General features: G+C 36.4%; 1 protein-coding gene across 3 annotated transcripts in view; it reads left to right on the plus strand.

The window, feature by feature from the left end:
- The window catches only part of NUP35 (nucleoporin 35), a 48,853-nt gene that overhangs the window by 3,523 nt on the left and 30,382 nt on the right, over positions 1 to 14,948 (plus strand). For 2 of the 3 annotated variants that reach the window (XM_069068592.1, XM_069068593.1), the window contains exons 2-3: positions 6,676 to 6,846; positions 8,447 to 8,574. The exons of the other annotated variant lie outside the window; for it this stretch is intronic. In XM_069068592.1, coding sequence (XP_068924693.1) covers positions 6,676 to 6,846; positions 8,447 to 8,574 — 299 coding nt within the window. The remainder of the gene's footprint in view (positions 1 to 6,675; positions 6,847 to 8,446; positions 8,575 to 14,948) is intronic. 3 annotated transcript variants of the gene reach the window in all.

Consider the following 14,948-nt stretch of genomic DNA (forward strand, 5'->3'; position numbering starts at 1 on the left):
AAATAACAAAATTAAGCTTTAGAAAATGAAATTATTCACTGAAAAATGGTGATTCCTAAAAAGTTGTTCCTAATAATTAAAATAAGAGTTGTTTTGGGAAGACTAGAGGAAGGTAATTATTCTTTTAATCAAAAAATGTCTTAATATTGGCAGGATATTCATTATTTGGGTTGTTCTTGGTTTTTACCAAGTACAGTGTTCTTGGTTGAGAGTGTTTAATGATTTTTTTTCTAGAAATTTCATGGACAATTTATGATTGAAGAAGCAGTGTTGAGTAGTTTGATAAGAGTTACTGACCTTGGAGACAGGAAAATTTCCAATTGGAATTGCTTATAGCTGTGTGACCACAGGGAAGTCACTTATCTTGTCGAAGACTATATATTAGAGATGAACTACATTAGTGGAAGGACCTTCTGCACCACGGGGTTCTCTAGATTTATGAAATTACGGGTTTGATCTGCTTCACCCCCAGTCAGACTTACAGAGATATGTTATTCCCCTTAAAAACTTATTTAGGCCAGAATATTCCTTGGATCCCTTGTGTTCTGTTAGCTGTGTCGAGGAATTCCTGAGAAACTTTCTTTCTAATTCTATTTGTCCCTTTAAAATATCAAATAAATGTTTTTGATAGCATATGGCAATGTTTTCCATATCAAAATATGGTTAATTCTCTCTTGATTTTCTTCTTGGACCCAGGATGTATTTCATTATATATACATGCTTCTTGAAACAAAATTAATAGCTTCCCTCAATTACAACTGTTCATTGAATTAAGTTTCAAGCCCCAAAATGTTCTGCCGACAAATTAGGGAAAATATTTAGATCAGAGGCTCTTAACTTTTTTGTGTGTGTCATATATGCCTTTGGTAGCTGGCAAAAGCCTATGCACCCCTCCTCAGAATAATGTTTTTAAATACATTGAATTACAAAGGAAACCAGTCATTTTAAAATACATTTATCAAAATAGTAAAAATAAAACCCAAACAAGAAATTTACAGATCTCAGGTTAAGAACCCTTTGGTGACTTCTCTGTTACCCATTTTATAGATGAGTAGATGAGGAAATAACCCTGGAAGGTGACTTGTCTGAGGTCAAACACCTAGTTAGTGACAGAACCTGTACTAGAAAAATAACTCTCTCAGTCCTGCCTTTGTTCTTCTCTGCTACTAAAATGTTCATTCACTGATCACAGAAATTTTATACTGAATGCAATTATTTGATAGTCTGACACTTTCTAGTGGTTTATTTCTTTGGGGAAATTAAAACATCGTATCTTTTTAAAAAACATTTTTTTAAAAGCAATTGGGGTTAAGTAACTTGCTCAAGGTTACACGGCCAGTTATTTTGTGTGGATGCTAAGTATCTGAGACTGGAACCTATCCCGGGTCTCCCGACTCCGGGGCCGGCCTTCTTACTCACTGTGCCAAAAACATCATATCTTAAAGTACAGTTAAGGGAGAGGTTTTTTTTAATGTCCTTGAACAAATGAAGAAACCTCCCACTTTTATTTTTAAATTTTGTACTCAGTTAATGTTATTTCCTCAATAATTTTGGTAAGGTTTGAGTGTAAGTCGTTTGGCAATATGGAGAGAGTAATTAAGACTTAAACCCCAGTATTACTGTTAGATCAATATCTTCTTTGATTGGTTTGCTCTGTGGCAGCATATATTTGTGTTGTAAGTGTTTGGGTAATACCTAATTCGAGGTGAAATGTAATGATGGCAACCTGATTTAGGGTTGTCAAACTTGAATGAGATAATGTATATTAAGAGCTCTATAAAATTTAAAATGTTCTCTATATCTCAATTATTATGAAAGCAGTGGAAGAGTAAATAAAAATCCAGTATTTGGTTTAGCAGTAATACTCAAATGCATGAGTAATTTCATTAGTTTGGTTTTCTCTCTAATGATGCAGTTCATAGTCCATATATACTTGGCCATCCCACTTTACTCTTGTTGATGTCCTTCCCTAAGTTCTCCACAGAGAGTCTACCCAATGAGCTGAGCACCTTCCTTTAGTTCTCTTGACATCACAAAGATGCCAGTGGAGCAAGTTCCTTTTGATTACTAAGCCAGTGCATTTTTACTACATCATGTTGCCGTCCAATTCAATTTAACAAGCCTTTCACAGCGGCTTTGATGTGGCACTCTTGTGTGACTGGTGAATATCTTTGTTAAGCATACATAATCTGTTTTATGCTTCATTTCAAATCAGTAATTAAGCCTTTGAGCAAAATTATCAGAAGAATCTTATGTATTGGAGAACTGCTAATGTGGCATTTTATACTACCAAATCAAATTTATTTTTATAGTCAACGAACGACACAATTGGGATCTTATATTCTTTGAGTCTTGGTTTCTTTATAGAGATGGGTAAAATAGGCATGTGGCTCAGGAATTCTTGATCTCAGGCACTTTTCCAGTTTTAGTTACAATGTCTGAGTTTTTATTTTTATTTTTTAACCCACACATTTGGTTTTTTTGTCCTTCAGATTCCTTGAAAATCTCATGCTTAACATCCTCAAAATTGTCACCTGTACCACAGACCTCCTTGTACTTATTTGTTATAGTCCAGCTGCTTTTTCTGTCTTTGTTTTCTTTGATGCCATTTCTGCTTACTTAATAAGCACATTTTGGACTGAGAGTCCATATGTGGTTGCTTGACTGTACTTGATGGATAATCAATCATTGGGCTAAGTGTTGGGCTACAAAGAAAGGCAAAAGATAGTCCTTTCCCTCCCCTCATGGGGGAGACACTGCAAAAAAATTTGAACAACCAAGAGAACAGGATAAATAGGAAATGTAATCAACAGAGGAAAGGCATTAGAATTATGAGGGATTGGAAAAGGCTTCCTGTAGGTGGTGGAATTGGGCCTTGGAGGAAGCCAGGGAAGTCAGGAGGTGGAAATGAAGCATTCTAGGCATGGGGGAAAGCCAGAAAAAAAAATGTTTCGAGCTGAGAAATGGAGTGTCTTAATCAGGGATGGTGGAAAGAATTTATTATAATTTTTTTGTGCTTTTTTCCACCTTTTTGTCTGCTGTCTTTTTAGCTTAGTCCTTAAACATCCTTGGGATGGCTTTGCTTAGTTGTGTCTTTTAGTGAAGTTTTCTTTAAATCGTGTTTTCCCTTCATTGCTTTCTTGATGTTTTATGAATGTGAGGATGGTGGGAAGTCATTGAGGACAGGAGCTCGAGGATAGGAGATAGAACAAGGGGAAAAGGAGTTTGAAAGTAATGTGATACTGAACTTGGCTATAAAGTCATCATTGGGAAAGGGAGAAAAGTAAAGTCCAAGCATAGGTAAGAGGGATTGAAGTGATAAGAATAAAGAATTGGATGGGAGTGAGGAGCGGGGTAGAATGGGAAAGTGAAACATAGGCAGAGACATAATTGGTAGGAGGTTATAGTTAGATAGATGCATGAGTTTTTGATCAAGGAAGTTAAACATGTATAGGTAATGGTAAAGATCTAGGGTGTGACCATCCTTGTTTGTAGCTGAGGTGGAGTGGAGTAGTTGAGTTTTGAGGAGATTGTGGAACTGGGAGGTTAGAGTGTTTGTGGGAACTTTAGCATTCCTCTTAAAATCTAGCATAATCAGCATAGTTGAGGTGGAAAGGAAGAGGTAGTGAGCTAGTTGAATGATAATAAGTTAAGAGTTTATAGATTGTCTGAAACCTGTGATTCTTAGTATCCTTTGTCGCCTTTTCTACAGCTACCACTATGATTATAGAAGCAGAAGGGTGCCACATAGAACTGAGAGCCTTTTTTTTTTCATAAATGAATGTGTACTTGGCAAAGAATTCATTGCTAAATTGGCTAGCTTTCTAGTAGTGAGCTTCTTTATCCTTAGTTAGGTTAGTCCTTAGAAAGCAGACACTGTGTTCTTGCCATATACCTGAAATCTTTTCAACATGGTAGAACTTGCTATTGGTGAACTTTAGCCTCATTTTCATCTCACTTTCTGGTTACCAGTTCCAACCTTGTTGCTGAATGCATAACTTTTCCCTTGCCTGGTCTTCCACTTGACCCTACTAGTTCCCCTTTATATGTGGTCTTCCTTTATTTTCCTCAGCTCATCAGATATCATGAATTCATTTTTCTGCTCCTTTTTTTAAATTTTTAACATTCATTAAATTTTTTTTTTAAGTTCTGAATTTTCTCCCTCCCTCTGGCCCTTCCTAACCTATTGGGAAGGCAAGTAATAAGATGTCATGGTTTTTCTTAATTAGAATGTAAACTCCTTGAAGATAGGAACTATCTTGCTTGCTTGTATTTGTGCCCCCAGAGCTTAGCACAGTACCTTGAACATATAGGTGCTTAATATATGCTCTGTCTTTCCATCTATCTATAATTGCTTTTCAGAACTTGTTAGCTATATAGCTGTGCATGTGCCATGTGCATATGCATGTGTTTGTATTAGTATTATCTCTATACCATGATGAAAAATTGGAGTTGGAATCTAGGACAGCAAGAATACAGTTTTAATGTGAATTTGTCTCTATAATTCTTGAAAAGTCATACCAAATATCTATCTATATGTGTATATGAATGTACATCTGTGTATATATGTATTTAATATGTAGATGGGAATAATGTCATATGTCTACATGGCACCTGTAATAGTAATGAAATTTGAAGATCCCTTTGTATGGCCAAGCTAAGAGATTTTTAGCACCTAGTTTCAAATTAAACCTCTGTTAAAGAAACAGCAGGTATGATCCCCTGTTGCTGATATAACAGGAAGTGGCTGAACAGGGAACCCCTGTTGCTGATGTAATGGGAAGGGGCTGAACAGGGAGGAGCTATACCATATTTAAGGAAGAGCACAAGCTGGACAGTTAGAATTGCTGGGGTAAGCATCTTGGAGACAGAGCAGCTGCTGCTGGACTAATGACTGAACTGAGATTTGAGAAGAACTGAGAAGAGGAATGAGAATTGAGAACTGAGGCAAAATTTCTTGGAGCAAGCCACGTGGAGGCTGGATAAAGTGATTTTGATTTTGAGAACAGAGCTTATGGTGCTAAGGACTTCTGAGGGCCAGCTGGAGCTGCAAAAGACTGAGGAAGCATGACTGTGGTGCCAGTACTTGGTCTGTCTGTTTTGATGTTACTTTGTCAGATTTGTTTGTTGATAGAGGCCTCCCACCTTCTTGGGCCTAGGTTGATTTCACCAACAGAAAGTGAATTGAAGAGGATGCTGGTTATTGTGTCTTTATTAAGCTTTGTCTTCCCTGGAACAGAAACTGCTGAGAACTTGGCCTCGGTCAAGATGAAGAAAAGACCTCGCCCTGAGTATTGAATGCTGTGATGATATTGTAACCAAGTTGTGACCTAGGGGAGGATGGCCTTACTGTTTTGTGACTGACCAAATGAATGTACTTTGTTTATGACTGGAAACTAATCTCCAATTGAGATTGCGCAGGAATGGAGCACTTTGACTTTTGTACTTTGTGTCCCTTAAGGAGGCAAGCTTCTTTAAGGATGATTGAATGATTGAGTTACTAAACAGTTGAGTTACTAAATGATTGTACTTTGTTGAAAATCATGTGACCACTTTGGTGAAAACTGTGTGGCCATTTTAGTGATAAATTGTTGAGTTGTGACATGGTGAATGCTGTATTTTGATTTTCTGTGATAAGTTGTAACATTGCAAATGCTGTATCTTGATTATCTGTGAATGTTTTGCTCTGATTTGTTATTGAATAGAGAGTTTGCTATACTATGTAATCAGAACCTTGAACGCGGTTCATAGCACTCCTCTGTGAAGCTGCTTGTGCTTGGCTTTACAATTATTAATATATGTTTAGATTGTTCTTGACATTTTTGGGACTCTCTTCAAATACTTGTTAGTACTCTTCTTAGTATATATTGCTGATGTGATTCTTTAATTAGAAAAATCTTATTTTGGCCAATAGTGAGATGTCATTTAACTCTTTTTACTTAATATTATTCATTCAGCAAGCATTTAAGTACCAGTAGTGAATGAGTGGGGGGAAGGGAAGGTGAGATTGTCTTTTATTAGTCTGGAATATTATAAAAATTTATTTTATTTGAAAACTTTTTGAACTTTTCTATAATTTTGCCAGAATTATACTGTTTTATACTATTTTAAGGAATAATGTGGTTTCAGTTTAACATATGCACTATTAGAATACTGGCAAAGAATTGACAATTATTTTTAATGTTTTGTGTTCATCTTGTCATGACCTAATATTGATGAAAACACATAATCACTGTACATAAAGCTGGTATTTTATGTATATGGGAGAAATGGTAGGATATCACTGTTTAGAAAATTGTCAGATTTTTCTAGGAGTTTGCATATAATGTTAATTATTACATCATTCCTATCAATACTGTTATAATATGTGGAATTCTGGCCATTACAGCAGAAACAAAGTAATTATTATATCCTTGCTCTAGTAGATATTTAAATACTATTTCTATTTTGTAAGGGAACTTTGTTTCCTTAGATTGAGGTGCTATGTTGCAGACTTTAAAGCTATCTGTAGTTCAGTTGCACATGTTTTATGAACAAAGCTTACTAAAATAATCTTTTATCTAATTTAAAAATAAACATTTGTTCAAAACCAGTTAAATTCTCAAAAAATTCATTAGATCATTTGTGGGATGATTAGATATATTTTGTTAATTTTGTTTTTATGTAACAATTTAGGAGCTGAACCAATGATGTTGGGTTCACCTACTTCTCCAAAGCCAGGAGTCAATGCACAGTTCTTACCTGGCTTTTTAATGGGAGATTTGCCAGCTCCAGTGACTCCACAACCTCGATCTTTCAGTGGCCCTTCTGTGGGGGTTATGGAAATGAGATCTCCTTTACTTGCAGGTTGGTAATTATTTAAGACAATTTTAAGAATAAATATGATATGCTTGTCACAGTTTAAAAATTATATTCATAAGGAAAATTTTAGTAATATTAAAGACATTGTCTAATCTAACCCCCAGTTCAACTGATGAAGTTGCAAAGACCCATAGAGGTGTAATGCTTTGCTTAAATTTGCACATTTATAGAGCAAAGCTGATTCCAGTTTTGGGGGAATCTGGCTTCTAAACCAGTGTTTTCTCCACCTTGTTTGGAAGGTACTGGAGCTGTGGATAGGGTGTGCTTCCTTAGCAAGTACAGCTCAGTACTTGTTGACAGGTTAGAGTGAATTACCCAGAGTCAGAAAGCCAGAATGGAGGAAGCATCAGAGGTGGTACTTCAACTGTGCTGCCTGGCTTTGAGGCATTGTGCTGCACTGATTCTTTACAAATATACCATGGTTAGGTATCTCCTTTCCTCATTCTAAATATTTATTACTTAAAAAAAAAGGCATAGTTTTAATTGTAAATTCCAAAATTTACTAGTTGTACAGATAAAATTGAATGCTGAATTATGACAAACACTAACTGCTGTAATTGAACAAACCATTCATTAAAAATGTGTATATATTTAACATCAATTGAATGTCAATTTAAATGTCTTGGTTTAATGAGAATAGAAATATCAAACCCAAATAAGTATAATTTGAACATCTGCTGATGTGTATTCTATTTCTAACCAGTGAATTAATCTTCTCACATGTAGGATGTTGGCAAAATGAGCTATTCTGCAAATTTATGGGGAAGACATTTATAGAGAGTTCATAGCTTTAGGTATAGCACTTTTCATTTAAATGTAGCATGATGTAAGCAAATTCTTTAAAGAAAATAACTTCTGTATATTCTATGGGGTAGTGAAATTTGATATTTGAAAAAGAGTTGTCTTTCATTTGTGAGCTCACAAATTTCCTTTATAAGCCTGGTGCAGTTTTAATTTGTAGAGATATACATTTGTACTTTCTACTAGTGGGAATAAAAAATACCTAAAATTTTTTTGAAGTAATTGATGATAGTTTATAGTTATCCCTTCTACATGTGGGGGGGGGGACCGGGGTTGGGGATGCAAGGTACCCACCCTTTGGAGAATCTGCATAAAACTTTTTTGGCCCTTTGTAGGTGAGATGAAGTCAGAATTTTTTCTTTTCTTTTATGGGGTGTTTGCGGTATGTTATTGTAGAATTTGGGTTAAATATTTGGTTATAGGCTACATGTAGGTCAATGTTAAGTAAAAATACTGCTCAAAATTCCCCCCAAATTCTCATTTACAGTAATTTCTTTTTTTTTTTTTTAGGGGGGGGGGGGGGAAAGCAGGGCAATTGGGGTTAAATGACTTGCCCAAGGTCACACAGCTAATAAGTGTGTCAAGTGTCTGAGTCTGGATATGAACTCAGGTCCTCCTGACTCCAGGGCCAGTGCTCTGTTTACTGTACCACCTAGCTACCCCTAACAGTAGTTTCTCATAACCATCTATGTTGTATTGAAACTGTAATGGGGAAAGTCGTGATGTGGAAGGAGTATGTATACTTGACAACTATTGTATCTTCCCTTTCTTGAATTTATTGTAGGTGGGTCTCCACCTCAACCAGTTGTGCCATCTCATAAAGATAAAAGTGGTGCTCCACCAGTTAGAAGTATCTACGATGAAATTTCCAGCCCAGGACTTGGATCAACACCTTTATCTTCAAGAAGACAGGTGGGTAGTATTAACATTGGGTCATTAATCCTGTTAAAGATTGATTGTGATGGTTCTGAAACATGAATATATAACTAAAAAATTCTGGCATATATATTTGTATATGAATATTGGAAAGCTTTTAAAATAACTTTTATTTTGCTTAAGTGGAGTAATATTAGACCTATTAGATACTCAGTAAATACAAATGAATTTTCTTTTTTTTTTCCTAATGATAATCTGCTGTAATGTAATGCCAAAAGAAAGGCAACTTCCCAGGTTCAAAATACCAGCATAGGTGCTCTCTATTTTATTCAGTAACAAACCCAGAACAGAGAAGATCAAAACATGACATCATTCAAAATACAGCATTTACTAAGTGTGATTAAATCATCTCCAAGGCCTACCCCACCCCAGGACTTTCCAATCATTCAATCAATTACAAAGACTCTGTTCCAAATACTTCTCCACCCCTAGGCTATACCTTAATTAAGTCCACCACAAAGCCCCTCTTCCCAAATGGAGATTAGTTTCCAAACATAAGTAAAATACATTCATTTGCTCAACCATAGAACACAAAAAGGTCAAAAGTTCCCCACCCCTGGATCACAACTGAATCTACCCCAGAGTTACATCAAGTTTAAACACAGCACTTAATACCCAAATGGAGGTCTTTTCTTCATCTTGACAGGAGGCAAGTTCTCAGCAATCTTAGTTCCTGGGGAGACAAGGCTTAGCAAGGCCACAAGATACATTGCCAGTCCCTTCATGAATTTATCCTCTGTCTGTAGAACAGTCCTAGAACCCCTGAACACATTAGCAAAGCCCTCTCCCAGGATTTCTGTAAACATACAACAAGAAAATCCTTCTTCAGGGCTTCTGAACCAACAGAAAGGCTCCCAGACCCCTGCAACAACAGCACTGTCCTTCACCAGTGGACAGTATTCATTCTGTCTGCCGGACAGTCTCCAGACCCCTGCAACAACAGTACTGTCCCTCACCAGTGGACAGTATTCACTCTCAGTACTGTCCCTCACCAGTGGACAGTATTCACTCTCTGTCTGCAGGACAGTCTCAGGCCTTCTTAACCAAATGCCAGGTTCCAGGACTTCTTCAACAGGACAGTCTTTCACCAGTGGACAAATCTGGCAAAATAACATCAAAACAGACAGACAAAGTACCAGAAAAACAGCCATGTCTCCTCAGTCCTTGGCAGCTCAGGGGGCAGGTCTCAAAAGTCCAGGGCAATTCAAAGCGGCCACCAGCAATCTCTTAGTCTCTCTCTCTCCACGAGGTGCTGCTTCCAAAAAGAACTTCCGCCTCTCTCTTGTCTCTCCAAATCTACATCACCAGCTCCTCCCACTTCAGGACTTTCTTTTCACATCAACAAGCCCATCCCACAGGTGGGATTAACAAACTCTGGGTTTTAATACAATCAATTTGAAAACCAAGCCAATACAGGGGAATCTTTAATTGCCATTACTATCACATCTGCCTAGTATAGAAATAGGATACTGTCGTGTGCTGTACCACTTAAATTGTTATTTAACAATCATTTCCTTGCCTGCTGTATGGAAAACATTGTGTTCAGTTCCTAGAGAAAATACAAAGAAGAATGCAAATTGTTCCTTCTCTCAAGGTAATTATATTTACTCCCATGGATTTAATTATCATTTCTATAAAGAAGATTCTCAGATCTACTTGTCTAGCTCTGAATTCTCACCTGACCTCTAGTCTTGCATCTCCAGCTGCCATTTGGATTATCTAGAATTAGATGCTCCTGTAGACATTTTAAATTCAAGATGTCCAAAACTGAACTCATTTTCTTTCTTTTACAAAAACCTTCCTTCTTCCTAACTTCCCTATTAGTGTTGCCAGGTTTAGTCATCCAGGCTAACAACTTAAGATGTTGTCCTCATTTCCTCTTATCTTTCCACCCCCATATCCAGTCATTTGTCAAGTCCTGTTGATTGCGTCTTCACAACATCTCTTACATTTATCCCCTTTTCTCTTCTCACACTTGTCACCACCCTGGTATCAACCTTATCACCCCTCACTTGGATTATTATAATAGTTAGCTGATTGATCTCCCTGCCTCCAGTCTCCCCACTCCAGTCCCTCCTCTACTCAGATATGCTCAGAAGATCTTCCTAAGGCATAAATCTGACTGTAACTGCCATATATGTTCAATTCCAGTGGTTCTTTTATACTGTTAAATATGTGATCCTCCGTTTAGTTTTTAAAGTCCTTTATAACCTGACCCCTTCCTGTCTTTCTGGTCTTTCTATACTTTACTCCCCTCTGCTCACTCTTCTCTACCGTGTGGCCTTCTTATTCCTCAAACAGAATAGGACATTCTGTCCTCCTGAGTATTTTCACTGATTGTATCTCATATCTATTATATTTTCTTCATCTCTTCCTCCCAGTTTCCCTGAAATTCTACTTTTGCAAAAAGCCTTTGGTCCTTTTTTTTTTTAAGCATTTGGGGTTAAGTAACTTGCTCAAGGTTACGCGGCCCGGTGTTTCTGGGTGGGTGCTGAGTGTGAGCCCGGATTCGATCCCAGGTCATCCCGACACTGGGGCCGGTGCTCTGACTCGCCTTTGCTCTGAGATCATCTCCAGGTCTTCCTGTATTAATTTTGTTTGTTTCTCACTATTAGATTGTGAACTTCTTGAGAGCAGGGACTGCTTTTGCTTTTCTTTGTATTGCCAGTGATTGGCTCAGCGCGTGGCACATACATAATGGGCCCATAACAACCGCCCAACTGGAGATGATAGCTATATATACTGTTGGGTCGTAGATCTAGAATTGGAAGGGAGCGCGGAGTCCGATACCTTCATTTTGAGAATGAGAATACCTGAGGCCCAGGGAAGGTTAAGTCATGATTTGCCCATAGTTACACAAGAGGAAGCATTAAAGATAGGATTTGAACCTAGATCCATTGAGTCCAGAGTTGGTGCCCATGTCATTGTATTATGCTGTCTCAAAAACTACAATATAGAATATTCTGTGAGTAAAAGAAGTATAAAGTACTTGGAGACTTCTACCATGGTATAGTGTAAAGAATGTAGGACTTTGACTCAGGAGAGATTTCCTTTCTGTGATGGTGGGCAAGTCATTTCACCTCTATGAGCCTCACTTTCTGTATCTTTAAAGTGGAGATAATAATACAGTACCCAGTGTATAGGATTATTTTGGTAATACTTTATAACTCTTAAATGCTCTATAGATGATTTTAATTTTTTTTCAATTAATATTCATTTTCTCTCTCTTCTTCCCCCATTCCCTTAAGGGGGAAAAAAAGAAAAAACAAAACCCTTATAACAAATATGCATAGTTAAGCAAAACTAATTCCCATGTTGTCCTTGTCCAAAAATTTTGCAATCTTTATGTTGCAGTTTTCATTCTGTCACCTCTGTCAGGATGTGGATATAAGTATCATCATCAGTCCCCTGGAATTGTAGTTGATCTTAGCATTGATCAGAGTTCTTAGTGCTTAGCAGAGTGTCTGGCATATAGTAGGTGCTTAATGTTATTGATTGATTAAGTCTTTTACAGATTTTTATCTTTTCAGTGCTGTTATATAAATTGTTTTCTTCTGCTTATTTCACACTGCATCAGTTCATATGAGTTTTCTAGGTTTCTATGAAACTATTCCATAATTTCTTATATAACAGTAGTATCCCATTACCTTCATCTACCATTAGTTGTTCAACCATTCCCCAATTTGTGGATACCAGTTCTTTGTGACAACAAAAAGCTACTGTGAATAATTTTGTACATATAAGTCTTTTTCCTTTTTCTGTGATCTCTTAGGTCTAGTAGTATTGTTAGGCTAAAAAAATTTTTCATAGCTTAGTGAAAATTTAGTCTAGTGAGTTTCTTCCAAGTTGGTTTCTAGAATGGCTAGACCAATTCACTTCTCTTTTAATAGTGAATTAGTGTGTGTTTCCTTCTAATTCTCTCCAACAATTGTCATTTTTCTTTTTTTTGGTCATCATTGCCAGTCTACTATGTGTGAGAATTAATTTAATTGCATTTCTCTAATTATTAGTGATATGTAACATTTTGTCATTTGGTTGTTAACTCATATTTCTTCCTCAGAATATTACCTGTTTCTATCCTTTGGCCAATTATCTATTGAGGAATGGCTCTTATAGGACTGGGTAATCTCTGAGATCTCTTCCAATTTTTAGATTCTATGCTTCTACTGGTCCTACTTCAGTTATGTTCATTGTCTCTAATGCCTAAAGGAAAACCCAGAGAGATTGTGCAGATACAGAAATGGGTAGTATGGTTTCTTGAGGCGTTTCTATAAAGAATTCATTTGGGATCTTTTGATTAAGAAACACAGACTTCCTTCTGTTCCCAAATAGAGACCCACTAACTACTTTAATGGATGAAGCCTCAACAAGTTGAAGTAAGGAGAAACCACTTTGGTTACCTTTTCATAGGGAAAATCAAAGGAGCCAAGGAGAGGTTATTGCACATCTAATTCTTAGTATTTTTTGCTAATAAGGGACATTCGAAGCTGTGGGCCTCGTGTTAACCTTATTCCTTTGCCCAAGTCTTCCCCAGCAGGAGACCTCATAGGGTCATGTACTAAATTGTTCTGATCATGATGGTAACAGTTGGATTTAGGAACACCTATGATTGAAGATGTTTGATCTATTATGAGCATAAATTTTGTATTACTTAGGTATGAACATGCAAAAAAATGATGGGTAAGAAAAATGTACAAGGGCACCAAAATATGGTGTGAAAATTTGTGAAATAATTTAGAAACAATATATTCAGTTGTTATGGATATGTTATACAGTTCAGTAATATTTATTTTTAAAATGTGTGGAACACACATCTCATTACTTCTTATTTTCCCATTTTTTTTGGTGTGTATCTTTATGCCTAATTGTTCTTTATTTGAACCTATCTCTTTTTCATTTTGACCTTGCAAACATTTGTTTCATCTCTACATAGATAAGCTAGATAGCTATACAAGAGAGAACATAAAGCACTTGGGTGTCTTCTTCCAGGCCTAGTAGTCTAATTTACTGATTTGAGCTGCATTTATGGGGATTGCATTCTGCCAAATTTTGGTTTGTGAATTACAGATTGACTTTGCAGAATTTTTCTGGGCCTAGTTGCTTTACTAGATTTAGTTTAGTATTATCAGTTCATCATATCTTTGTATTAACTATGGGTTATAATACTTGGGACTTGGTCAACCAGGTGGGAACTGGCTCTTTCAGGGTAAGAAAAGATGTTCAGAGAAGTTTTACGACTATTGTCTTGTATCTATTTTTATAAATCTTTGAGTCTTCTGTTGAGTAGTGGGTGGAGTGCTGATATTTGAATTCAGTATACTTGGAAAATTATTTTGCGTTCATTTGTGTGTGTATTTGTTTCCTTGTATAGTGTTAGTGTTCTGAGGGTAGGGACTTTGATTTTTTTGCTTGTTGAATGAATGGTTGGATGGATGGATGAATGAATGAATTGTTATTATTCTTCCAGAATATATCCACCTAGGACTGCTTCATTATTTAGATATGCCACAGAGCATTTTTATGAATTTGTTATTTTGTAAGCACTTCAGTAATCAATTTCCTAAGAGGAAATCATTTTTTTTAAAGATTTTGTAAAGATAAAAAAAATAGGCATATGGTCTAGTAGTTTTTGCTATCTTAATTGCCATTTTTGGCAGTGTCTTTAATTTTTTTTTCATTCTTTTCACCCTTTGTGAGAATTCAAATGTTTTCAAATTTGTGTAACCTTTAGCATATATTTCCTTGGTGTGTGTTTGCCAGTCCTTGTGCCAGTTTGCCTTCTTCAGACTTCAAGGACTTAGGTACTAAGAATTGAATGTGCTGGTTCTCCACTATCATCCCTGATGAAAGTAGTTCTTAGAAATGCCGAAAAATTTGTTGGATTTCTCTTTCATTTGTTGTCCTCCTGACAGTTTGGTATCTGAATGAATACCCCTGGGATGATGTGGTCCAGATGAGCCAAGCTTTCTGGTGCACTGCTTATTTTTAATTATGTTAAGAAGTTATAATGCTTATAGCCTTCTACTGTTTTCCTCTGGCTTGTTTTATAAATGAATTCGTCATCTAAGCCCAAGTTACTTGACTTTTCTATTATCCTTTTGCTTATCAAGACAAAGTGCTGACTAAGGTAATTTCTGGGCTCTTCTGGCCTTGTCACTGGGGTCACTGTTTTACATTTGTTAAACTTTCATAGGATATAATGATAATTAAGGTTGATATTTTCAATTTCCCATTTTTTAGTAACTACTACTTCTTTGAAAAGGTCAGGTTAAAACTACTGTGGTTGTTTACAATGTTGTCTTATTTAATTTGATGCTAATGTTTGACCTTTGCTTTTAATTAGCTGATGT

The sequence above is a fragment of the Petaurus breviceps genome, unplaced genomic scaffold (genome assembly GCF_028583685.1).
Source record: "Petaurus breviceps papuanus isolate PSGF00001 unplaced genomic scaffold, PetGlider_PUasm1.0 90763, whole genome shotgun sequence".
In the NCBI taxonomy this organism is placed as follows: domain Eukaryota; kingdom Metazoa; phylum Chordata; class Mammalia; order Diprotodontia; family Petauridae; genus Petaurus; species Petaurus breviceps.